The 27,655-nt window shown below is 42.7% G+C and overlaps 1 protein-coding gene across 6 annotated transcripts in view; it reads right to left on the bottom strand.

Moving 5' to 3' along the window:
• LOC139420850 (ankyrin repeat and KH domain-containing protein 1-like) overlaps positions 1 to 27,655 on the bottom strand; it is a 56,774-nt gene that overhangs the window by 28,194 nt on the left and 925 nt on the right. For 2 of the 6 annotated variants that reach the window (XM_071171204.1, XM_071171206.1), the window contains exons 2-16: positions 15,465 to 15,618; positions 12,486 to 12,642; positions 11,923 to 12,085; positions 6,744 to 6,891; positions 5,724 to 5,957; positions 5,439 to 5,533; positions 5,088 to 5,325; positions 3,972 to 4,163; positions 3,687 to 3,796; positions 3,324 to 3,411; positions 3,025 to 3,152; positions 2,649 to 2,792; positions 2,425 to 2,527; positions 1,351 to 2,238; positions 93 to 220 (exon numbers count right to left, since the gene is read on the bottom strand). In XM_071171204.1, coding sequence (XP_071027305.1) covers positions 93 to 220; positions 1,351 to 2,238; positions 2,425 to 2,527; positions 2,649 to 2,792; positions 3,025 to 3,152; positions 3,324 to 3,411; positions 3,687 to 3,796; positions 3,972 to 4,163; positions 5,088 to 5,325; positions 5,439 to 5,533; positions 5,724 to 5,957; positions 6,744 to 6,891; positions 11,923 to 12,085; positions 12,486 to 12,642; positions 15,465 to 15,618 — 2,970 coding nt within the window. The remainder of the gene's footprint in view (positions 1 to 92; positions 221 to 1,350; positions 2,239 to 2,424; positions 2,528 to 2,648; positions 2,793 to 3,024; positions 3,153 to 3,323; positions 3,412 to 3,686; positions 3,797 to 3,971; positions 4,164 to 5,087; positions 5,326 to 5,438; positions 5,534 to 5,723; positions 5,958 to 6,743; positions 6,892 to 11,922; positions 12,086 to 12,485; positions 12,643 to 15,464; positions 15,619 to 27,655) is intronic. The other 4 variants (XM_071171205.1, XM_071171209.1, XM_071171207.1 and 1 more) reach the window with 3 other exon arrangements.

Below are 27,655 nucleotides of genomic sequence, written 5' to 3'. Positions count from 1 at the left end.
TACAGTCAGCGTTATTTTCCTGATCAGAAACAAGACGTATTAATACTATTAGCTTAGGCCGTGTGTATTATCAGATAAGTTGTGTGACATACGTGTGCGTCGATGTCCACAGAGGGGTAGAGGGCGAGCATGGAGGGTGGGGACTCTGCGTCGATTGGCGTCTGTGCTGTGGGTGTGGGTGAGGTTGTAGTGTTCAACATAGGCACTCTGCTGCTCACTGCTGCTGAGGGAGAGAGTTGTTAAAACCTCTTGAGCTGACAGCCCTTTTGCACTGTTTTGCTATGGTATGCATCAATCTAGCAAGAGGGCAATATTTTCAATACTGTTGTAGTGTCCACCCCCCTCCATGACATTTGAATGAATAAGCCTTTTTATACTTTATATGTCCATATATGGTTACAATTAGTTTTAGAAACACCTACCCAAAAGATTTCACTTTCTTTATTACTTCACCAAACATATCAAGACATTAGTAATCTTCAAAATGTGTTACATTTGTGAACATCTTAACATGTTGGCCATTTAAACAGCATGCGTCCACCGTATCAACCACGGGAGAAGCACAGTGACAAGGTATTTTTCTTCGTTCTGAGCAATATGTTTTGGGTTTGCCGCCGCCGTAACGAAACTTTTGACTTCCACACAAAATGACTTCTGTCACTATTTTAGGTTTAAGGAAGTCTGTAGGTTTCATTCTTTATCGTAGAGCTACACAAGTTACATATACAGATGTGTGCGCTCGAGACGAATGCAACGAGCGCGCTCCTATAGCTCTGCCATGGACCAGAATTTTCCAATGCCTTGATCACATCTACAGCGCCGTTGCGCAAAATGGTACGCAGCATCATCTGGAAATGTGTGCAACAAAAGTTCGACATTCACCTTTCGCTACCATTTCTGACAGGCCCGTCTACGCGTACAGTAAATCCAACGTATGCACCACACAGGTCGCACTGCAAACTGCCTCTGCAACGAAACGCTGCAAAGCAAACGCAGCGTTCCATTGGAAATGGATGTACTTCTGGTGTACCAAAATGTAATAAAGCTATCGGTGTGATCGAGGCGTAAGCACTTCTCAATAACATAAACATAATATCAGTCATTCTAGTGCCTGATTTCAGGCACTGTAGTCTTAAGATGTTTTAATAAGACAAAACTTTCAAATTATAACCAAATCGTATTACATTAGAATTTAAGGATCAAGACCATTTGTGAATTCTGTTTAAAATGTACTGAAACTGTGTTGAGTATTAAGGAAATGGATGGGGGAGGGAACACTGTCACTACTTATAGTTATTAGAAGAACTAAGGAAAGAGATGAACCAGAGGCTACAGTAACTGCTCACACACCTGCCATGATATCGTCCAACGTGTCTGTGAGCGTCTGTGCTGGTGTGGCTACCATAAGTCCATCAGGGGCCTGGGTGAGAAGGCCCGGTCCCAGGACTGTCAAATGCTGCCCCAGCATCTGCTGCTGGCTCACCATCGCCCTCTGCAGGTCAGGGCTGTCGAGGTAGTCTGCTGTGCTGAAGTCTGTGGATTGCTGGAGGGCCAGGGACTGGACAGGTACGAAGCTGGCCTGCAGGCCTTGGGTCTGAGGAGGAGAGGTTGGCGGGTGCTGTTGGGCCTCTCTGTACAGGATGGTGTCCACCTCGGGCAGCTTGGCATAGTCCACCTCTTCATCCTCCTCGTCCTCATCATCATCATCGTCATCCTCCTGTTCCTCGTCGGCGGAATGGAGCTGCCCATCGTGGTGGTGGTTGCCCTCCCCGTCCCCCTCAGTGTTGAAGCCCGGCTGTGCAGCCTGCATTGGCAGGGGGGTGCCGAGCTGCTCCACCCCTGCCGCCTGACCCGGCTGCCCCGGGTCGTCCTTCAGGCCTTTGGCCTCCAGGTACTCTTTGGTGAACTGCTGCTGCGTCTTTAGCTGCAGCTGGCGCTCCACCTTCTGCAGCTCCTTGAGGATCTTCTTCTTCTTCTGCACCTGCTCCTCGCGGCTCTTCTTCAGCTCCTCAATCTTGTCTTTGGTGAGCGGCTCTCCCTGGATCAGCTCTAGAGACTGCAGCTGGGCCTTCTCTATGGCGGAGATCCTCTGGCCCAGCTCGTTCAGCTTGCCCTCTGTCTCCTCCACAATGCATTCCAGGGGCTGGTATGGGTGGAAGGGGGGCAGCAGATCTGCATCTGGACTGCCTGCAGCGACGGGGCTACCCAGGTGGGGGCTCAGCCTCTGCTTGGAGCTGCCTGAAACAATCGCACAGGACAACACAACCAGTTAGCTACGAGGTTGTACCATTTAGTATTACAGTAATCATTACCTGTAACATTTTGATGCCTTGTGCAGTCAACTGGTGTCTAGTGGGCTTCTTGGCCAGGCAATGAACAAAGTTATACATGTATTTGCTGTTAACACACGTTGTATGAACTGACCTTTTGTGATGACCGGTGGAGGCGTTGTGATGTTGGAAGGGACCCTGTCTGGCTCTTGAGGAGGCACCACCATGGCCAGGGCTTGGAACGGAACTCGTGGAGCCTGTTTGGTTAAGGTAAAGTGTAAGATAACATAAAAGTATAATTTGGTATCAACACGTCATCCAGACAAATAACATGTTTGTAGAAGTAGATGTTTGTCTATAGGCAAGTCAGCAGTCTACCTGAGAGGTGTCATGAGAGGTGGGTGTGAGCTGAGACATGTCAGACGTGGGGACCGATAGGATGTTGTTGGGGTAGTCGAGGAGGTAGGACACCACGATGGTGTGTCCACCCTTAGCAGCTTCAATCAGCATGGTGGAGCCATCCTATGCGAAACATGTACAAAACACATGTTACCATTAGTCTCAGGTTCTTGGGAGAAGTTACAATTTATCTCAAGACAACTGAAAAAGATAAAGAAACAATTGTGTTCATAGGAGTTACAGAAAGGTTAGTCTTTACAGGAGTCCATTAGAATGCTTGCCGTGCTTGCACTCTTAACATTAGATTTCTCTCCTGAGACCTTTCCGCCCTGGAGCTTGGGACAGGCGAACTCACCTTCAGTCTGTGTGTGGGGTCGGCCCCGTGGGCCAGCAGCAGCTCCACCACGGCCAGGTGACCCCCAGCGCAGGACAGAGACACCACAGTGTGATCATTGTTGGCCGTCGCCCTGTTAACATTAGCACCTGGTGGAGGGAGGGAGACAAAGGACAGGGTCAACCTAAGCACACCTGCAAAAAGTATCAACACTACGTCGTGTTAAGACTAATGTATCGTTGTGTCTGTCTGCGGCTCAAGTTCAAATGTGTCAGATGTCTGGTGTGTGGTTGTTATACAGGGAGGAGGTAGAGGCACACCTTTGCTGATTAGGAACTGCACAGTACACAGGTGTCCCGCTCTGGCTGCTTTCATCAGAGGGGTCCTGCCCCCCTCCGATTCATGTTCCTGCAAGACAAACAGAAAGACAGAAGTGAGTCACGTGGGCACACAGAAACACATGAGCCTATTCAAGCAGCAATGTATACAGCATCTAAAAAACGCCCAGGCTGCATCCCAAATGGTACCCGATTCCCTATGAAGGGAATATTTTAGGATGCCATTCGGGAAGCACACCCACACTTATGCGAACGTGTAAACAACTCGTGCAAAAACGCTATGTATTGACATGAACTGTTCCCCCATAGATGAGGGCAGGACAGAGGGTTGGGGAGAGGTCTCACCAGGTCAGCCCCCGTCTGCAGCAGCACATCAGCCACGTCTGTGTGTCCGTTCTCACAGGCATACGTCAGCGCCGTGTCTCCCGTCGCCGTGGTGGCGTGGACATTTGCGCCTGAAGACAAGAGTACAAGTGTCAAATTACACACTGAGGGTTGTGTGTGTGCTCAGGATAAAGAAAAACTTGAGGAAATGATTGTTTTTATAGCCAAGTCAACTTCAATAAATGAGGTTGGTAGAGTTTGGTTTGAGAGAGACAGGCTGTTGTTCTTAGGAGAGGTTGTGCTCACCTGCAGCCAGCAGGTATTTGACCAGCTCCAGGTGTCCCTCTTGAGCAGCCTCCATGAGAGGCGTGGAGCAGCCCAGCTCGATGTCGGCCCCGGCCTTGATGAGGAAGTCAGCCACCTCCAGGAAGCCCCCACAGCAGGCGAGCGTCAAGGCCGTCTCCTGGGTCTCCTCTGTCTGAGCGTTGATGTTGGCACCTGCAGACAACACAGACAACATAGACAGAGGGACAAGGATTCAGATGATTTGGCCTGGAACAAATTTTAAAGGAGTACTAATCTATTCCTACTGTTGGACCCCAGAATTATTTTCCCCGATTTGTTTTAGAAAAGCCAGCTTGTTCCTTTTGCATTAATTCAGTAAGAAAATAATCTTAAAACTATAACTGAACATCATATCACTTGGAAGGATTACATTCCTTCATTTTATTTCCAAAAGAGGACTTCTGCATTTTGCCTCAACACTAAGCTTGGATGAAGAATATACAGGTGTAGGATCTTAATTTGACCTACACAGAGTCCACAAAACATTAGGAACATCATTCCAATCTTGAGTCGCACTCCCTTTTGCCCTCAGAACAGCCTCAAATCGTTGGGGCATGGACTCTACAAGGTGTCGAAAGCATTCCACAGGGATCCTGGCCCATGTTACCTCCAATTCTTTCCAGTTGTGTCAAGTTGGCTGGATGTCCTTGGGTGGTGGACCATTCTTGATACACAGGGGAAACATTGGAAACTGCAACGTTGCGTGAAAAACGCAGCAACGGTGCAGTTCTTGACACTCAGGTGTTCCTAATGTTCTGTACACTCAGTATGGTTGTCACAGAAAAATTATCCTACAGCAAAAGGATTTAAACGTTTAAGTCCATAATGTTGCTTCATCTGTGTTTAGGCTATTAGCTGGCCAAAAGAAGGATACCTAAAACTGCAATAGCGTTAACATAATTGTGCTAGTGTGGGTTTTCAGTGGATTTATGTAAATCAAAGCTCATCTGCATTTCCTGCAGTGTTGGAAAATTCTCAGCAACAAAAGGATGATCAAATAAAGATCCTACATCTGTAGTAAGGAACAAATCTCTAAACCGAAGCACTCGTTTATTTCAAACGGAGTGAAGTCCATACCTTGTGCCAAAAGCAGCACTACCATCTCCTCGTGGCCCTCTCGTGCAGCCTCCATGAGTGGAGTGTATCCCTCATCATTTACCTCCTCCAGGTTGGCGCCCCTCTCGATCAGCAGGGCAGCTAGCTCTACATGCCCCCCACAGGCCGCCAGCGTCAGCGGCGACTCAAACGAATCAGCAGGCATGTTGACCTGCGCCCCGCTGTCCAACAGCAGCCGCGCCACCTCCACATGCCCATCCTGAAGAGAGGCAGAGACAACAGGGCTCACCAACGTGCACAGCCATACTGCACCTTGTCCAATTTAATCGTGCTGCACAACCTAAATGTGTTCCTGTGTCTGTGTTTATTCACCATACAAGCCTCCATGAGTGCTGTGTGCATCTCGTCTGTCTTGTGCTCTTGGTCGGCCCCAGCCTCTAACAAGAAGCGCACCATGTCCAGGTGCCCTGTGTGTGGGAACAAGAGGAACAATGATAAACAATGATCTGGGTGCTTCTTTCCTACAATTACAATTCCTGTTTAACATTCATACTTTTTCAACATACGTGACAACATTAGATCACTTCAGTCACGGATATCTAGACAAAGACCGATCGCTCTGATGCATGGGTAAGGGGTTCATTGTCCAGGACGTACCTTTATAGCAGGCCAGCGTAAGAGCACTTTCCTTGAACTCGTTGGAGTGCGTGTTGATTCCAGCACCGTACTCCAGGAGCACCCGGGCGACCTCCACGTGTCCCGCACTGGCCGCCTCCATCAGGGGGGTGTGGCCGTTTTCATTGTGGTCCTCGATGTTGGCGCCTTCCTTGAGCAGCACCTTCACCACATCCAGGAAGCCGCCCGCACACGCATACGTCAGCGCTGTGTTACCTGACAAGAACAAGGACAGAGTGTTAGTGTTTGTGGACATTCACAGCAGACTAACTGCATGTGGTGGGAAAGTATGACATGGAACCCAAACCGGCTGTGTGCGAGCCCCTTCGTGCATAAATGTATTTTGTCCCCCTACACCAAACATGATGACGACACACAGGTTAAAATACCAAAACAAACTCTGAACCAATTACATTAATTTGGGGACAGGTCGAAAAGCATTAAACATGTATGGCAATTTAGCTTGAACTTGCTAGCTAATTTGTCCTATTTAGCTAGCTTGCTGTTGCTAGCTAATTTGTCCTGGGATGTAAACATTAAGTTGTTATTTTTACCTGAAATGCACAAGGTCCTCTACTCTGACAATTAATCCACACATAAAACGGTCAACCGAAACATTTCAAGTCATCTCTCCTCCTTCCAGGCTTTTTCATCTTTGAACTTATATGGTGATTGGCATCTAAACTTTCATAGTATTACCACGACGACCGGCAACACAGTTTGTTTTTCAATCACCCACGTGGGTATAACCAATGACGAGTTGGTTCTATAAACCAAAGAGGAGATGGGAGAGGCAGGACTTGCAGCGCGATCTGCGTTAGAAATAGAAAGGACTTCTATTTTAGCCATTGGCAACGCAGACGCTCGTTGACGCTCATGAGCAGTGTGGGTGCAATAATTGAATAACATACATTTCTACATTTATTTTGCAGCGCACGTGAGAGAGGTGTAGTCAGGGTATGAGACTGTCTGGATTGAGCGAATGTGACTTGTTGTATTTACCTGTGGAGGATTGTGCGTTGACATCAGCCCCATGTACCAGGAGCAGTTTGACAATGTCTACGTAGCCGCCGCTGGCTGCTGCCATGAGGGGCGTGATGTCGCCCTTGATGCCCCGATCTTCAACGTTAGCGTGCATAGCCAGCAAGACCTGCAGGAGAACAGACAACATCAGTGCTTGCAACAGATACCCAGGCACAACCACAAAGCCCCAGGTTGGCAGTAGAACATTTGAATGATATATTCTATTCTTTCAACCAATCGATTGTAATTTTCCATACACAGACACCATATATGTTTGACTAAAATCCACTATATGCATTGAGCTTGTCTGAAGCATTAAGCACACTGTTTTATGAAATAAGACACAAATGACTCAAGAGGGAGACAGAGATCAAGATAACCGGAAAAAACAAAACCTGTCCCGACCATCCTCCTTGGCTCCTACTTGCTTCCAGAGATTCTGATATTACTCTCCTGAAGTGGCCGGTAATAGGCTACACAAGGACTCAGCAAACTCTCTCATGTGGAATGCCAATTTATCTCGCCATTTCTACCGATCTGAGTGCCAGTTAGTTTTCATATGCACATTTGAGGAAGAGCATAATTTAATTAGTTAATAATTCTGTACTATTTTCTACGTTGTAGAGTAAAACATCAAAACTAGAACACATATGGAATCATGTAGTAATCAAAAAGATTGACCGTAATGTCTCAAAGTAATAATGGACTGTCGTTTCTCTTTGCTTATTTGAGCTGTTCTTGCCATAATATGGACTTGGTCTTTTACCAAATAGGGCTATCTTCTGTATACCACCCCTACCTTGTCACACCAGAACTGATTGGCTTAAACACATTAAGGAAAGAAATTCCACAAATTAACTTTTAACAAGGCACACCTGTTAATTGAAATGCATTCCAGATTACTTCCTCATGAAGCTGGTTGAAATAATGCTAAGAGTGTGCAAAGCTGTCATCACAGCAAAGGGTGGCTGCTTTGAAGAATCTCAAATATAACTTTTTGATTTGTTGAACACTTCTCTTTTTTGGTTACAATGTTAGAGGTTCATCTAGGGGTCATGATTGGGGCTGTACCAAATGACTGACGTATTATTAATTGATTATGCTTAAGTTGTATTAATAGAAGGGGAGGGGTTACATTTATAGGGTCCTAGACTACAGATTAACAATATATACAGTGCCTTGCGAAAGTATTCGGCCCCCTTGAACTTGGCGACCTTTTGCCACATTTCAGGCTTCAAACATAAAGATATAAAACTGTATTTTTTTGTGAAGAATCAACAACAAGTGGGACACAATCATGAAGTGGAACGACATTTATTGGATATTTCAAACTTTTTTAACAAATCAAAAACTGAAAAATTGGGCGTGCAAAATTATTCAGCCCCCTTAACTTCTTGACCATACTTGAGACGCAGACGTCTCAAGTATGCCCCTGGAAATGCAAATGCGCTACGCTAAATGCTAAATGTACTCGTTACAACTCAATCTTTGATCAAAATTCACAAGCAGGGTATTGAATTAAAGCTACACTCGTTGTGAACCTAGCCAGCAAGTCAGATTTTTAAAATGCTTTTCGGCGAAAGCATGAGAAGCTATTATCTGATAGCATGCACCCCCCAAAATGCCAGCACGACACGTAAACAACAGATTTTGCGGTAGCCGGCGCTACCCAAAACGCAGAAATAAAATATAAAACATTCATTACCTTTGACGAGCTTCTTTCTTGGCACTCCTATATGCCCCATAAACATCACTATTGGGTCTTTTTTTCGTTTAAATCGGTCCATATATACCCAAAATAGCTTTGTATGGAAGCTGTGTCATTCAGAAAAAAACAGTTTTTAAACGCTGCGTAATTTTTTAAAATTAAAAAAGTCGACGATAAACTTTCACAAAACACTTCGAAATCCTTTTGTAATCCAACTTTAGGTATTAGTAAACGTTTATAATCTATCAAAATGATTACAGGGCGATGTATTTTCAATAGGTCTTCGCTTGCAAATCAATGGCTGCTAATGTCTTCATCAACAACATCCGGGTGAAGACTGGGAAAATGGATGCCAGATAGATGGATTTTCCAACAATTAATTCAATTGAAAATGACGACAATGGCGACATCGTGTGGAATTTGTATGAATTGCAGGCAGGTCGATATTAAATTCTGTTCTCTTTTAACAACTCGTGGAAGTGACTTATGGAAATTATTTTTAGCTTTCAGAGAGCAGTTTTTCTTGCGTTTTTCAATGAAACACACGATCTGTTATAGTCACAGCCGTGATTTAACCAGTTTTATAAACTTCAGAGTGTTTTCTATCCACACATACTAATCATATGCATATACTATATTCCTGGCATGAGTAGCAGGACGCTGAAAAGTTGCGCGATTTTTAACAGAATGTTCGAAAAAGGAGGGGGTAGAAGTAAGAGGTTTTAAGTTAATACTTTGTAGCGCCACCTTTTGCTGCGATTACAGCTGTAAGTCGCTTGGGGTATGTCTCTATCAGTTTTGCACATCGAGAGACCGAAATGTTTTCCCATTCCTCCTTGCAAAACAGCTCGAGCTCAGTGAGGTTGGATGGAGAGCATTTGTGAACAGCAGTTTTCAGTTCTTTCCACAGATTCTCGATTGGATTCAGGTCTGGACTTTGACTTGGCCATTCTAACACCTGGATATGTTTATTTTTGAACCATTCCATTGTAGATTTTGCTTTATGTTTTGGATCATTGTCTTGTTGGAAGACAAATCTCCATCCCAGTCTCAGGTCTTTTGCAGACTCCATCAGGTTTTCTTGCAGAATGGTCCTGTATTTGGCTCCATCCATCTTCCCATCAATTTTAACCATCTTCCCTGTCCCTGCTGAAGAAATGCAGGCCCAAACCATGATGCTGCCACCACCATGTTTGACAGTGGGTATGGTGTGTTCAGGGTGATGAGCTGTGTTGCTTTTACGCCAAACATAACGTTTTGCATTGTTGCCAAAAAGTTCAATTTTGGTTTCATCTGACCAGAGCACCTTCTTCCACATGTTTGGTGTGTCTCCCAGGTGGCTTGTGGCAAACTTTAAACAACACTTTTTATGGATATCTTTAAGAAATGGCTTTATTCTTGCCACTCTTCCATAAAGGCCAGATTTGTGCAATATACGACTGATTGTTGTCCTATGGACAGAGTCTCCCACCTCAGCTGTAGATCTCTGCAGTTCATCCAGAGTGATCATGGGCCTCTTGGCTGCATCTCTGATCAGTCTTCTCCTTGTATGAGCTGAAAGTTTAGAGGGACGGCCAGGTCTTGGTAGATTTGCAGTGGTCTGATACTCCTTCCATTTCAATATTATCGCTTGCACAGTGCTCCTTGGGATGTTTAAAGCTTGGGAAATCTTTTTGTATCCAAATCCGGCTTTAAACTTCTTCACAACAGTATCTCGGACCTGCCTGGTGTGTTCCTTGTTCTTCATGATGCTCTCTGCGCTTTTAACGGACCTCTGAGACTATCACAGTGAAGGTGCATTTATACGGAGACTTGATTACACACAGGTGGATTGTATTTATCATCATTAGTCATTTAGGTCAACATTGGATCATTCAGAGATCCTCACTGAACTTCTGGAGAGAGTTTGCTGCACTGAAAGTAAAGGGGCTGAATAATTTTGCACGCACAATTTTTCAGTTTTTGATTTGTTAAAAAAGTTTGAAATATCCAATAAATGTCGTTCCACTTCATGATTGTGTCCCACTTGTTGTTGATTCTTCACAAAAAAATACAGTTTTATATCTTTATGTTTGAAGCCTGAAATGTGGCAAAAGGTCGCAAAGTTCAAGGGGGCCGAATACTTTCGCAAGGCACTGTATATATACACATTATGAGGGTTTAATTTTGTTCCAAAGTTGTTTTCTAGTTCTCTCTCTCTCTGCTTCTTATAAAGAGATCCCTCTGAGAAATGTGTGACTGAGACAGAACTCTGCAGGGGAGTGTAGGAGACAAGACAAGTCAGACATTCCACTATAAACCAACTTGGACATTTACTGCTAAGCTTTTAAGATAACACACTAAAAGCCTTGTTAATATAGCTGTGTAGGCATGGTTTTGGTCTCATGAGTAAAAGATAATGACGTAGGCCGTGACATCACTAGCGCTGGACTTCGGGTTTGATAAAATAACACAGGACCTTTCCTTTGATGCAGAACTTACTCGGAAACATGTGTGCTGTGATCCTGATTGTCAACTTCTGTCTGCAATTGCATTAATACAGGTTTTTGAATTATTTAATTAAAGACAGTCATAATGCTAATTTCACCAATGAGCCAATGATTGACAAGGACCAAGGAACGAACCCTAACAACAACTTGATTCCATATGTGTTATTTCATAGTTTTGATGTCTTCACTATTATTCTACAATGAAGAAAATAGTTTAAAAAAAAACCTGAATGAGTAGGTGTGTTCAAACTTTTGACTGGTACTAAATATTTATCTTTGCTTATTTGCGCTTTTCTTGGTCACTACTGCCTTACGCATGCATGCATGTATATACACACACACACACACACATATCACAACAGCCTAACAACCAAACAGTCGTATAATTGAGGTCAGTCCTAATTTGAATACAACTGTATTGGATTTCAGAACTAGATGGAACTACGGATTAAAAGCTAGTAAGGGCAATGCTAGCAGTATTGCAAGAGTAGTTAAAAATACAAAGATGAGAGTGTGTGTTGTGTGTCAGAGGAGCCTGGTTTGATGTTGATGATAATGTGTTTTCTTGTATGCCGAATGAGCCAGAGATTGTTGCTGTGGGGGAGGCGCTGATTTTGGAAGTGGGCTGCTCATTCGACTGTTAGATAGGAGCAGGCTTTTGCAGACATGCTCCTAAAATACCAGCCTCTCATATCACTCCTACACAACCTGGGATAAAGATGCAGGTTGGTGGCACTGATATTTGGCAGTCTCAGCCACGTACATAGGCTTACTGTACATGGTCTCCAGACTGCAGGCCTTCCTAAGACCAGAGCAAGGCAGTTGCCTCAGTACTGCTCTGTTTTGGCGGTTACGGGCAGCCTAGCTGTGTGGTGGAGAAGGTTATTTTTGTTCCTGTGAGTCTTCTTGTGTCAACGGCCTTTGAAATAAAGTATTTAAAGTGTGTGTGTGTGTACTCTACCTGTGCGAGTTCATAGTATCCGGCGGAGCAGGCGAGGCAGAGCAGACTCTCTCCCTCCTCCGTGTGTTCGTTGACGCTCCGCCCCTCATCCAGCAGCTTCCTCACGGCATTGACATCCCCGTCCGAGCACGCCTCCGCCAAGCTACGGCTGAAAATAACCAGACTGCTACAATTACTGGGACTGTGGCTGCACAGGGCAAATCAACAGCAGGTCAGAAAACAAGGTTACAGAGCGCTGTCACAATTTACACCTAAAACAAAAAGGCCTCACTCAGAGCTGTACATGCATTTCATGAACTGCATTTGGCTCAATATGGTGCCTTAAAGTGTTTCAGTAAAACAGTATAAGATTGATTTAATTTGTGACAACAAGGCTATTCAGAGTCCGAGCACAGTTACGTATTCATCTAAGGAATTGTCAACTGTTCATGAAGAGGGAAAACGCTAACTTGAAGAAAGCACAAAGGAAACATATGGCCTAAAGAACATCTTTCTACTGGTGTGAGAATAAGGTGTGAGGCACCTTTGTGGTATGAGACTACTAGAGCAGAAGAGATACATACTTGTCTGCCTGGCTGGTGTTGAGTGTGTTTTCAGCCCTCATGCGTGTGAGAGCAGCCGCAGCCTCATCCAGCGCACAGCTCACGGACGACGTCAAGCGGCGTAGCACCTCTGGATCTGCAAAGGCTTTACCATCGGCAGTGGACAGTTTACCAATGCCTTCATAGGCACAGGGCCGTGCATCGAGGGTCACCAGCATTCACAGCACAGCCGCAGTGACCACAAACGCATCCACAGTTAGTGCCGGGCCAAATAAAAACACACACAAAACGGGCATAGGTTAGCCCATGTTCCAACCATGCAACATGTTCAAAGACACAGTGCAAAGAACACATTCTGTCTGTATTATCAAGTGCTGAACAGTGCTGAGGAAACAGAGTTTTTAAACCTAGAGGCGCGAGACTTCCGGGAACGCTTGCGAAACAAACAAAGCAGATCAGGCCAGGGTTTGGGGTTTGAGAAGTCAATGAGAAGTGAAACATTATTCCTTAGTTGATCATTTTCTCGAAATCTAAAAGGCACAACCTAGATTTGAGCCAATGTCTTAAGTAGTGGAACATGTTATGTTTCATTCTCATCAAAAACAGCTTTGTATCGAAGGTGTGCCTTTGATTTGATGGCCTGCATATCTGCAGTTCGGAGTGAGATGACCGTTAGACCCAATGACGTGTTTCTGCGCATGAGCTTAGCTTGCCAACATCGACATGACATTGCCTACAAGTGTGATCTGGGATTTCTATTGGAGAAATTGCTTCTGATAATATCAATTGGGGAAACTGAACACATGACTAAGAGTGTGCATACACCTAATCAACGGAACAGAGCCTGGTGATCAGCCAACGTTGAGGCTTAACAGAAGAATGAGCCCAATATTGCCTATGGTATGCAAAAACCACTGCACGTGCCACGTGGTTGGTTACACAGATGTGTGCGTGTCTGAACTGCTGCACCACACAGAGAGGAACTGACAAAAACACAGGAACAAACAATCACTAAGACACATACACACAGACACACAAAGATAGACAGGAGGCAGACACACGTACGGAAACAACAGAGTCTACTAAAGGCCAGTGCTGAGTCATGATGGGAGCTGTTGCTGCTGTATGGAAATCCATTGTTCATGTTAATCTCCCCCGTGGTGTCCCAGAGAGCCTAGCTACCTCTCATCTCATGGGCTGGGCTAGCCTGTACCAGCTCGCCATGCACTGACTGACTGGCTGGCTTGCTGGGGACCAGCTAACGTGCTAACCGTCTGCACACCACAGCTTCATGCACATCAAATCAGACCAATTAACTTCTTTAATTGTTCCAGAAAGCTTTTCTTTCTCTAAATGACTGTGGCTCTATACAGACAGACCAAGGTTAAGTGCTTTGATGGTCTGATTCAGCTTAGCTCAACTGAGGCCAGAGAGAGACCGTTGTGACCAGTCTGATAATTTACCTTGTGACACTTAGCCTGTGAGCACCCTGCAGTCAACTTTTATTTATTTATTTTATTTAACTAGGCATTTCAGTTAAGAACAAATTCTTATTCACAATGACGGCATAGGAACAGTGGGTTAACTGCCTTGTTCAGGAGCACAACGAGAGATTTTTACCTTGTCAGCTCTGGGATTCGATCCAGCAACTTTTCGGTTACTGGCCCAACGCTCTAACCACTAGGCTACCTGCCGCCCCAACTTTACTGTAATATCATAATTTTGATTTTTTTTTCCCAAGGTGAACTACAGAACCCACAACACAACCGGATGCAAAGCATAGTAAAAAAGAAAACGCAGGGGTTTATGTTGTAGCAGAGAATCTTGTTTTGGTGTCGAGCACTAGCGTTAGTGATGTTGGTATTTCTCCCTGGCAGCGTGCCAACTCCACACACCTACAGGGTCATGTCCCAACAGTGGCAGGAACAGAAACGAGCACCAGACACAGGCCTACTAACTAAATTGCAGCAAAATTGTAGGCTTAAATTTATACTCTATTGGGCGGAGATTCAAGCGGGTTTCGGCATTCAAACAATCAAAAAAGACCAGCAGTCCTATTCAATAACGAGAATACGACTGGGCAGCCTTACCATGCAACAGTGTTGTAATTTAACATGTCTTCAAATGCATAGTGGGCATGGCAGAGGGCGAAATGTGTGCAGGTCTGAAAACAGGGGCATTCATAAAACTAGATGAAGGAGTCAGATCGTGGTGCTACTATGCCAGGGTTTCCGTTAGGAAAATGGAAGGATTTTAATTTACTGGCCATTTGAGAAATTTACCGGACCCATATGCATTGGGTGCGTAACCCATTACGACTTCCAACCACAGTGCTCAGAATGACAGAAATCATATTAAGATCATGGTAATTCATCTTAACAGAACATGCAACTCCTGTAATGAAGCAGCCAAATAAAACGTCATGCAATTAGCGGGAAATACGGTTCTAAACGGCACACCTGATACGGGCAGTTCCATATGTGACAGACGAAAATCTCTGTTAGAAACGAGGGGGAATCTAAAGATGCAACAACTAGGATGGGTTGTTAATATGACTAGGATTGGGCCTTTGGTTTCTGGACAGAAAAAGACAGCTGATATGAAACAGCTTAAATAGCGATTGCTTTAATAACTGTTGAGCAATGACTTGGGATGTATAAATGCTATTTTCACTCCAGTAGCAGCTCTAGCGCTATCTGACAAGTGATATTCCACTCAAATTAGGCTCTGTATGCTGTGCGATGATTGAGATACATGACCTCTACCGAATACACACAGCCCAATTTAATTCCACTAAATTTTGAAAATGAATCTATAGACCGATAAGCATGGCGGTCAAATGCATTTACATCCACTGATATTTCCATCAATGAATAAAAAGCATTCTTTTGCAAAGGGATCGTTTTTTATCCCGGTCAATTTGGCCGGCAACAATTCTATCTAATCTGCTTTTCCGTTCGGGGGGGTCAAAAGCCAGCAATTGCCCTGTACTATACGTACCGGCTGCTTCTAACAGAGCCTCCAGTCTGGCTTGTGTTTCTGGGTCCACTGTTCTGAGGTCAGCTCCTTCAGCAGCGCTGGACAGGAGCAGCTCCGACGCAGTCTTTAGCATGGGGTTGTCCAGGTCTTCCTGGTCTAATATGAAGGACTCCACCTAGAGACAAGGAGAAACACAAGAGTTTGTCAGGACAGGAGGGATGGCTGATGCTCATTTTGCCCTATACAGTTGCTGGGAGAAACCCATCGCCTCAATTAAAAATAGTTATTACAATAGTGATTCCTATCATACATTATTGTATGATCTTATGACCACTGGAAATAAAATTTAAAAAATGCTTCTGCATATTCTGAGGAAGGTATGGGCAGGTCCATTTCATGATTATACAGGCAGGTATAGTCTAGTAATTGGCACGAGGGCACCAGTAAAAAGAATCCCCAAGCTCCACCCCTCGAGCATGTTGCCTGGAGACGGAACAGTACAGTGCTTAGGACCTGAGCCTTGGTGGAATTACATGAACTGATCAGCGCGTTTCCTCTCCCCTCCCTGCGACCTTGACCTCCATACACCTGCCTAACGGCCATCAGGGCAGGACATCCTGCACTGGACATGACACCCAGCAGGCTGGCTCTGTCCATCTGTCATTTCATGGTCTACAGGGGAGGGCAGAGCCAACACATCCCAGCCATCACAGTCACCATTCAGTGACACAGCTGTGTGTTGGATCACGCGAATACCAGCAGACTGAAAGCCGCTCATGTAGCACAATCGGTTTACTCACACAAACACACCATATCGTACACTATCCCTACAATGTTCTTTACAGACTGGACAACCGACAACTCCATGATATACTGCATGATATCAACAAGCATCCCTGGTGCAAAGGGACCTGAAAAGCAGAGGTCAAAAGAACTGACCCAATGAATGGAACCGAGTTGGAAGGAGAGATGGTTCACATTTTTCTTTCACGAATGTCGCTCTGAGAAAAATGATCAAACTGGTGAATATAATTGAAACCATACTGGGGTATTTCTCACTGCTGAGGCTGCGGTACAGCTGGAACTGTTGTGCTCTGTGCTTCAACTCAGGGAAGCATCTGTCTCAGGGGGTGTGTCTGAACAAGAGCACAGGACAAGAGACCACGTCCAAAAAAGTGACTCATTACCTCGTCCATGCATGTCTGTCTGCGCAAGTGTGTAAGAGAGACACTGATGCAGGGAGCGGCATAGAGATGGAGCCTGTAAATGATCTTACATTGCACTTAGTCTGCAAGGAAATTGCGGGTAATGGGCGCTGGTAAGGAGAAACTCAATCACAGAATGCTGAGTTAAATAGAAGACGATTAATAATTGTCAAGAAACATGACATCATTGCTCCCAACAATCTGGCTAAGCTTCCTTGGTCAAATCCCTCTTCTGCAAAATTATCCTGCACTTCTGAGAACCTCTCTCAGCCAGAGCACAATGAGGAAAAACAACAGTCACATTCAATGACATTCCAACAATAAACTCATGTTTGCTAAGGTTATTAGTTACAATAATTTCTAAGATGGTAGAATAACAAAAAAAGGTCTAAATATTGGCATAATTCCCACACAATCAATCTATTGGGCACACTATTTTGCCAAATGCATAATGTTAAGCTCGAGCATTAACCAGTACTTACATATGCCATCTAATATCTGACTCGCCACCATGTGAACCTTATGACAATGAAAAACAAAAAGTACTGCGCAGATATTGCCTGCAAGTCAGTGGCCACAAAAACGTACACATAACTTGTAGTGACTTGTAGCCTGTAGTGATAACCTACAGTTGTACACAACACTGGTCCTTTCTGTAATTAAAAGTTTCCTGTCCAATAGTCTAGTCGACCCCTGACCATCAGACACACACTGACAATACAGTACAGTGCTGAGCTGCTACAGTACTCAAAGTAAGTAGCCTTGCACGAGTGGTGGCTTTTGCGAGCCGCAGCAGCTCATAGGAGCAGGAGCCTGACCAAAACTGGTGCAGACCAGAGCAGTAGTTGCAGTCAGGAGTTTGTCAGTTTCTGTAGCGTGAGTCAGCTTGATGTACAAGTACACCCCCTGGAAAGGACAAAAGAATGGAGTTAAAGCCCTGCGACAGACTATCTTGTTAATGCCAAGTTGCAAGCACAGAGACGCTCGCACTGGGTGCCATATTTACAGTCTTTGGTAAGACTCGGCCAGGGATCGAAGTCCCAACCTTCAAATCTCAGGGCGGACACTAACATGGTCCAGTACTCGAAACTTCAACGCAAATCAAATCAAATTTTATTTGTCACAGACATGGTTAGCAGATGATAATGCGAGTGTAGCGAAATGCTTGTGCTTCTAGTGTGTTCTAAATGTGTGTGCATACTTATTTTCCACCATAATTTGCAAATAAATTCATAAAAAATCCTACAATGTGATTTTCTGGATTTTTTTTCTCATTTTGTCTGTCATAGTTGAAGTGTACCTATGATGACAATTACAGGCCTCTCATCTTTTTAAGTGGGAGAACTTGCACAATTGGTGGCTGACTAAATACTTTTTTGCTCCACTGTATATTTCAGTTTAACCACAATATTTGTTGTAATATTTGTTCTGTCTTTTCTGGTGGACTAAACTGAAATTGCAGCCAACGTTCGATGGTTTGTTTCACAAATAACGATATTTTGGAGATTCAATTTTTAAATAACCGAAAGTGAACAGTTGAAAAGTGAAAAGGCCATTCGTGAACATGGAGTGAGACATTTTACTAATCTGGAAGAGAACCAGTTCGGATTTAAGTATAACTTTTGTATGACTGACACATTTTAGTGAGAGGTCTAATGCTTTAAAATTGAATCATTTCTGCCCTCCAAATTCATATTCATTATATAAATAGGCATGTCTTAATTTTGTCTTGCTGTTCCAAATTAAATTGAATATTTTTGGCTCGTATAATTAAAATAAAAAACAGTAGCTAGGTGTAGACAGGACCATAAGCAAATAGGTAAACTGGGATATGACTAAAGAGTTAACTTCTTATGGCTGGGGGGCAGTATTGAGTAGCTTGGATGAATAAGTTGCCCAAACTAAACGGCCTGCTCCTCAGTCTCAGTTGCTAATATATGCATATTATTATTAGTATTGGATAGAAAACACTCTAAAGTTTCCAAAACTGTCAAAATATTGTCTGTGAGTATAACAGAACTGATATTGCAGGCGAAACCCCGAGGGAAATCAAACCAATAAGTGGCTTCAATTTTTTAAATTCCATGTTCTTTGCTCCATTTAAAGGGATATCAACCAGATTCCTTTTCCTATCGCTTCGTCAAGGTGTCAGTCTTGAGACACAGTTTCAGGCTTTTATTTTGAAAAATGAATGAGAAAGATAACATCGCGTCATTGTATGGCCGGGTGCCAGCAGCGTTTTGTATGCATAACAGATTTTGGGTAGCCATTGCCTTTCCCTCTGACTGAAAAAGACAGTTGCGGTTGATATTAACGATTATATATTTTAAAAACAACCTGAGGATTGATTATAAAAAACATTTGACATGTTTCTGTGGACATTACGGATACTATTTGGAATTTTTCTGCGTTGTCGTGACCGCTCTTTCCTGTGGATTTCTGAACATAACGCGCCAAACAAACGGAGGTATTTTGGATATAAAAATTATCTTTATGGAACAAAAGGAACATTTATTATGTAACTGGGAGTCTCGTGAGTGAAAACATCTGAAGATTCAAAGGTAAATTATTAATTTGATTGCTTTTCTGATTTTCGTTACCAAGCTACTTGATGCTAGATGTACATAATGTTTTGTTGAGCGATCGATAAACTTACAAATGCTTGGATTGCTTTCGCTGTAAACCATATTTTCAAAATCTGACATGACAGGTGGATTAACAAAAGGCTAAGCTGTGTTTTGCTATATTGCACTTGTGATTTCATGAATATAAATATTTTTTGTAATATTATTTGAATGTGGCGCTATGCATTTCAGCGGTTGTTGATGACAATTATCCCGTTAACAGCCATAGGAATTTAATCAGGGTGACTTAATCCACAAATAGACAGGTATTTTCCTTTCCATGATAGCTTTCTGCTAACTTTCTATTAAAGTTTATTTGGAATGAGAATTTCTTTGTTTCGGGATACGTATACTAGAGGTCGGCCGATTAATCGGAATGGCCGATTTAATTAGGGCCGATTTCACATTTTCATAACAATCGGTAATCGGCATTTTTGGACCCCGATTACATTGCACTCCACAAGGAGACTGCGTGGCAGGCTGACTACCTGTGCAGCAAGGAGCCAAGTTAAGTTGCTAGCTAGCATTAAACTTATATTATAAAAAACAATCAATCTTAACATAATCACTAGTTAACTACACATTGTGGGTGATATTACTAGTTTATCTAGCTTGTCCTGCGTTGCATATAATCGATGCGGTGCCTGTTAATTTATCATCGAATCACAGCCTACTTTGCCAAACGGGTGAAGATTTAACAAGTGCATTCGCGAAAAAAGCACTGTCATTGCACCAATGTGTACCTAACCATGAACATCCATGCCTTTCTTAAAATCAATACACAAGTATATATTTTTAAACCTGCATATTTAGTTAATATTGCCTGCTAACATTAATTTCTTTTAATAACTAGGGAAATTGTGTCACTTCTCTTGCGCTCTGTGCAAGCAGAGTCAGGGTATATGCAGCAGTTTGGGCTGCCTGGCTCGTTGCGAACTGTGTGAAGACCATTTCTTCCTAACAATGACCGTAATTCATTTGCCAGAATTGTACATAATTATGACATAACATTGAAGGTTGTGCAATGTAACAGCAATATTTAGGCTTAGGGATGCCACCCGTTAGATAAAATACAGAACGGTTCCGTATTTCACTGAAAGAATAAACATTTTGTTTTCGAAATGATAGTTTCCGGATTTGACCATATTAATGACCTAAGGCTTGTATTTCTGTGTGTTATCAAATCATAGACTTAATTAGAATATAATATTTGATAGAGCAGTCTGACTGAGCGGTGGTAGGCAGCAGCAGGCTCGTAAGCATTCATTCAAACAGCACTTTCCTGCATTTGCCAGCAGCTCTTCGCTGTGCTTCAAGCATTGCGCTGTTTATGACTTCAAGCCTATCAACTCCCGAGATTAGGCTGGCAATACTAAAGTACCTACTAGAACATCCAATAGTCAAAAGGTATATGAAATACAAATGGTATAGAGAGAAATAGTCCTATAATAACTACGACCTAAAACGTCTTACCTGGGAATATTGAAGAATCATGTTAAACGGAACCACCAGCTTTCATATGTTCTGCGCAAGGAACTTAAACGTTAGCTTTTTTACATGGCACATACTGCACTTCTACTTTCTTCTCCAACACTTTGTTTTTGCGTTATTTAAATATCTTTCATTATTTCTTTGAGACTAAATTGATTTTATTGATGTATTAAGTAAAAATAAGTGTTTATTCAGTATTGTTGTAATTGTCATTATTACAAATATATATATAAATAAATTAAATTGAATAATAGTTTATTTATTTATATATATATATATATATATATATATATATATATATATATATATAAAAATTGGCCGATTAATCGGTATCAGCTTTTTTTTGGTCCTCCAATAATCGGTATTGGTATCGGCGTTCTAATTGGCCAACCTCTAATTGTAACATACTCTGTTTCACAGAAACATGGTTCTCTTGGGATACACTGTTGGGTTCTCAGTTCATGGCGAAAACAGGAATAAATCTCCCTCCGGGAAGAGGGGGGGGGGGGTGTATGTTTTATGATTAACGACTTATGGTGTAATTGAGATAACACACAGGAACTCAAGTCCTTTTGTTCACCTGACCTAGAATACCTCAATCAAATCCCAACTGTATTACCTCCCAAGATAATTCTCTTTGGTTATAGTCACAGCCGTGTGTATCCCCCCCCAAGCCGATACTCCGAAGGCCCTCAAAGAACTTCACTAGACTTTATGCACACTGGAACCCACATATCCTGAGGCCACATTTATTGTAGCTGGGGATTTTAACAAAGCAAACGAGGAAAATAATGCCAAAATTATATCAACACTGACTGTAGTTCTCACGCTGCTAAAACATTCAACCACTGCTACTCCAACTTCTGGGATGCCTACAAGGCCCTCCCCCGCCCTCCCTTCGGCAAATCTGATCACAACTCCATTTGGTTCCTCCCTTCCTATTAGGCAGAAACTCAAACAAAAAGAACCCGTGCTTAGGTCAATTCAATGCTGGTCTGACCAATCGGAATCCACTTTTCAAAATTGTTTTGATCAAGCAGACTGGGAAATGTTCTGGGTAGCCACCGAGAACAATAACATATATACTGATACGGTGACTAAGTTAATCAGGAAGTGACTTTTGAAACCTACCCTAACCAGAAACCCTGGATAGATGGCAGCACTCGCTCAAAACTGAAAGATCGAACCATTGCATTTAACCAAGCAAGGTGACTGGGAATATGGCAGAATACAAAGTGTCGTTATTTCCTCCGTAAAGGCAATCAAACAGGCAAAACGTCCGTATAGAGACAAAATGGAGTCGCAATTCAACGTCTCAGACACAAGACGTATGTGGCAGGGTCTACAGACAATCACGGACTACAAAGGGAAAACCAGCCACGTTGCAGACACCGACATCTTGCTTCTGGAAAAGCTAATCACCTTCTTTGCCCACTTTTAGAATAAAAGTGCCACCAAGGACTGTGGGCTCTCATCAAAGCTGGGACTGAGAGGCTGAAAAACAGCTTCTATCTCAAGGCCATCAGACCGTTAAAAGGCCATAACCAGCACATTAGAGGCTGCTATCCTATATACAGACTTGGAATCACTGGCCACTTTAATAATGTTTACATATTTTGCATTACTCATCTCATATGTATATACTGTATCTAAGTCTATGCCACTGACATTGCTCGCCCAAAATGTATATATTCTTAATTCCATTCCTTTAGGTGTGTGTATTGTTGTGAAATTGTTAGATATTACTGCACTGTTAGAGCTAGAAACACAAGCATTTCGCTACACCCGCAATAACATCTAAGTACGTGTATGTGACAAGATTTGATTTAGTAAAAGACCATATTTTGGCAAGAACAGCTCAAATAAGCAAAGAGAAACGACAGTGTGTAAATGGGTGAGAAAAATACATTTTGAATTCAGGCTGTAACAACATATGGAATAAGTCAAGGGGTATGAATACTTTGCACTGTATAGGCCTACTGCTGCATTGGCCTATAGGCTATGCGTTCCATGCGCTCTTTTCTTTAGTCGCCAATGGATCCCAGTATATCAATGTGTCCATATGGCAGAGACTGGTGATCTAACATTAGTTGATTATAATTTTGATAAAGTTATTATTCAAATGAAACTTTCCACAAAAATGCGCATATAAAAATCATAACTGGCACGCAGAACGGTAGAAATGGCAGGATAAATTGTAAGCTTCCCCAAACTTGAAACTCACGTACCGACTATGAAGTCATAAAATAAATGCCTCTGTTTCCATGATCGGATTCTGCGAATAGGCTACTTTGAAGCAAGGTAAGACATGACTCATAATATGAAATAAAACATTCAGGTTTCAAACAATTAAGTATGGTTTCAAATTGCATACTGCCTCCAGCTCACATTGTAAAGTGGTGAGTGATGTGCTTGATAGCCGGTTGCCTGCACTTGAATGGGAGGCTCGCTTCAATAACCAGTTGAGAAAAAAAAAATAAAATTGCTCTTTTTAATTGTGCACCAAAACTGTTTTTAACGCCGATTGCATTTAGAATTGTTGCACAATAAATTGGCTTATAAAATCACATTTTACTCCAGCAGCAATCAGCTGAGGTTTGAGCAGGAGACATACCGCTCAAAACAGGATCTGTATGCTGAGAGCGTGCGACAGTTGTGTTGGATAACTAACGAAATTGCACACAAAAAAAAAATTATGCAAATTATACTATAGTCCGATAAGCACGACAGTCAAATGTATTTCCATCAACTGGTATTTACATCAAAGACTAAAAAAAACATTATTTTGCAACAGGATTTTCTTTTCTCCTGGTCATTTTGGCCAGCAACAGTTTTATTTAGCGGCTTTCCTTTCCCTTTTTTTTTTTTTTTTTTTTTTTACAAAAGTCAGCAATTGCCAGCTAACAGAAACCCTGATGTGTAACCTGTTCTGACATCACTTATTTTCATACATGACGTCAATTATTGATAGAAACCCTTTAACAGCTGACTAAAAAAAATATTTCTCAAAATGTTTTCCCTGACTAGAAGTCAACGAACCTGCATGAAATATCAAAATACAGAAAAGGAAAATGAGTAAAGTAATTTTGGGTATAAAGTGAGGTCCAAAAATATTTGGACAATGACATTTTTGTTATTTTGGCTCTGTACTCCAGCACTGGATTTGAAATGATACAATGACTGAGCAGGGTCTGACATTAATGATGCCCCGCTGACCTGGGGCCAGTAAAACCATGTGTTGGGCTAGTGGATCTCGTCTGTCACTGTCCCGACCAGACCAGCACTCAGCCCATTTTGACATTTACCTGCTCTATTGCAGTCTGCCATTGAAGACTACACGCAGAAAAGTCATGCTATTTGTACTTGAGCAGTATGATTGACCGTTAATTCAACCACTCTCGTCGCAACTCACATCTTTAGCACTCGAGCAGAACATGAATTGATGCTTTCACACAGCCCACATGAGCTGTCTAGAGCAAAAAGAAGCACTCAATCCACTTGCTGAGCTTATTTATAATAGGGAAAGTGACTTACAAAAATAAACCTTCAATTCTGAACATACTGTTGATACTGTTGCCCCTAGCCAGATTTATATCTCTTCTGAAATAAACTTTTCAACAACCTATTTTGGGATGTTCAAAAAATTTGACATACCTCAGAAACAAAAGTTCATTGAATGCAATTAATATAATTACATTTGAAAGAATAATGGTCTTATATTGCTAAATTATATTATAATATAAATAATATAATAATATATATTATTTTAATACATACCATAACCAAACAGCATATATACACACTGCTCAAAAAAATAAAGGGAACACTAAAATAACACATTCTAGATCTGAATGAATGAAATATTATTATTAAATACTTTTTTCTTTACATAGTTGAATGTGCTGACAACAAAATCACACAAAAATGATCAATGGAAATCAAATTTAACAACCCATGGAGGTCTGGATTTGGAGTCACACTCAAAATTAAAGTGGAAAACCACACTACAGGCTGATCCAACTTTGATGTAATGTCCTTAAAACAAGTCAAAATGAGGCTCAGTAGTGTGTGTGGCCTCCACGTGCCTGTATGACCTCCCTTCAAAGCCTGGGCATGCTCCTGATGAGGTGGCGGATGGTCTCCTGAGGGATCTCCTCCCAGACCTGGACTAAAGCATCCGCCAACTCCTGGACAGTCTGTGGTGGATGGAGCGAGACATGATGTCCCAGATGTGCTCAATTGGATTCAGGTCTGGGGAACGGGCGGGCCAGTCCATAGCATCAATGCCTTCCTCTTGCAGGAACTGCTGACACACTCCAGCCACATGAGGTCTAGCATTGTCTGGCATTAGGAGGAACCCAGGGCCAACCACACCAGCATATGGTCTCACCAGGGGTCTGAGGATCTCATCTCGGTACCTAATGGCAGTCAGGCTACCTCTGGCGAGCACATGGAGGGCTGTGCACCCCCCAAAGACATGCCACCCCACACCATGACTGACCCACCGCCAAACCGGTCATGCTGGAGGATGTTGCAGGCAGCAGAACGTTCTCCACGGCGTCTCCAGACTCTGTCACGTGCTCAGTGTGAACCTGCTTTCATCTGTGAAGACCACAGGGCGCCAGTGGCGAATTTGCCAATCTTGGTGTTCTCTGGCAAATGCCAAACGTCCTGCACGGTGTTGGGCTGTAAGCACAACCCCCACCTGTGGACATCTCATACCACCCTCACGGATTCTGTTTCTGACCATTTGAGCAGACACATGCACATTTGTGGCCTGCTGGAGGGCATTTTGCAGGGCTCTGGCAGTGCTCCTCCTTGCACAAAGGCGGAGGTAGCGGTCCTGCTGCTGGGTTGTTGCCCTCCTACGTCCTCCTCCACGTCTCCTGATGTACTGGCCTGTCTCCTGGTAGCGCCTCCATGCTCTGGACACTATGCTGACAGACACAGAAAACCTTCTTGCCACAGCTCGCATTGATGTGCCATCCTGGATGAGCTGCACTACCTGAGCCACTTGTGTGGGTTGTAGACTCCGTCTCATGCTACCACTAGAGTGAAAGCACCACCAGCATTCAAAAGTGACCAAAACATCAGCCAGGAAGCATAGGAACGGAGAAGTGGTCTGTGGTCCCCACCTACAGAACCACTCCTTTATTGGGGATGTCTTGTTACTTGCCTATAATTTCCACCTGTTGTCTATTCCATTTGCACAACAGCAAGTGAAATGTATTGTCAATCAGTGTTGCTTTCTAAGTGTGATTGACTTGGAGTTACATTGTGTTGTTTAAGTGTTCCCTTTATTTTTTTGAGCAGTGTATAAAGCATGTAAACCTAGGCCCTGCATGACCCTAATGTATTTACAAATTACCCCATGTAGAATTTCTGATCCGGCCAGAACATTTTTGGCCAGCTGGCCTGAATGGGCCAGTGAGAAAAAAAGTTAGCATTGGACCCTACTATGAGGTTAAAGTGCAGACTGTCAACTTAAATTTGAGAGCATTCATATGGGGTAAACCTTTTAGAAATCACAGCACTTTTTGTACATAGTCCCCGCCATTATAGGGAACCAAAAGTATTAGGACAAATGAACTTGAAGGCCTGTGTATTAAAGTAGTCAAATGTTTAGCATTTGGTCATATATTTCTACCACACAATGATTAAATAAAGCTTGTGACTACAAAACTTGTTGGATGCATTTGCTGTTTGTTTTGGTTGTGTTTCAAATTATTTTGTACCCAATAGAAATGAATGGTAAATAATGTACTGTCATTTTGGAGTCACTTTTATATGAATATAATATGTTTCTAAATTCTTCTACATTCAAGTGGCTGCTACCATGATTACAGATTATCCTGAATTCATTGAGAATAAGGATGAGTAACAAAGTTAGAGGCAAAAAGACCATACCCGCAAGATGCTTACTCCTCACCATTACCAATAACAGGAGAGGTTAGCATTTGATGTGCCCTTGAGCAAGGTTCTGACTTGAGGGAGTACAGCTACGACCAGAAGTTACTTTTTCGTAGCAGGTTAGGACAATTTATGCAGCATGTTAGGATAATTAACGTGGCAGGTTAGGAAAACAGTTTAGGTTAGCTAAAATGCTCTCCTAACATGCTACGAGAAGCCACTTCCAGTCGTAGCTGTACTCCCTCAAGTCACAACCCTTGAGCAAGTAACTTAACCCTAATTGCTCCAGGGTCACCGTTGATAATGGCTGACCCTGGCCGTGACCCCACTCTCCGTGGGTGTCTCATGAAGAGTTGGGATATGCAACAAACAAAAAATCTAATTAACACATGCGTATAACACACACTTGTACAAGTGTGAAATAGGTCAAATGAACAGACAAAAGTAGTATTAAGTGTACACAAATCAAAAATTCTTGCAATTCTGTAGTTAATTTTTGCTCATCACATGAAAAGGTACCCATTCCAATGTGCGAGTGTGTTGCCTTGAACATACAAATAAATATGTTTTACATTAATTGATCACACATATGAGATTCGTTATTTTAATTACAAAACCTAAACAATAACATGAAAATGGTTAGAGACCAGAATAGGTAGAGAAAATAATTTGCTAACTCTAAAATGTCACGTTTGATTTGATCACTGGGACATTTCTAACCCTTGAAGTTACTGGATGAGATGTTGCATCACCACCACTCGCGTTAACATCTTCACTGACAGCTCAACATCAAGCTTGTAGCAAACATATCAGGCAGGCTGTGTTGAGTTTGGCAAGTGTGCCATCAACCATAGCGAAGTACCTGTAAAAATGTATAAAACTACGTGTTAAGTCATGAGGACTTGTTACTGTAACTACTTAGCGTGCTATTCTGAGAGGAGGGAAAATGTGCCTAGCCAGCTAACGTTAGAACTAAATCGAC

This window comes from Oncorhynchus clarkii, chromosome 12, assembly GCF_045791955.1.
Source record: "Oncorhynchus clarkii lewisi isolate Uvic-CL-2024 chromosome 12, UVic_Ocla_1.0, whole genome shotgun sequence".
Classification (NCBI taxonomy): domain Eukaryota; kingdom Metazoa; phylum Chordata; class Actinopteri; order Salmoniformes; family Salmonidae; genus Oncorhynchus; species Oncorhynchus clarkii.
Note: the sequence above shows the minus strand (reverse complement) of the source record. Positions and strands in the feature narration are given on the sequence as shown.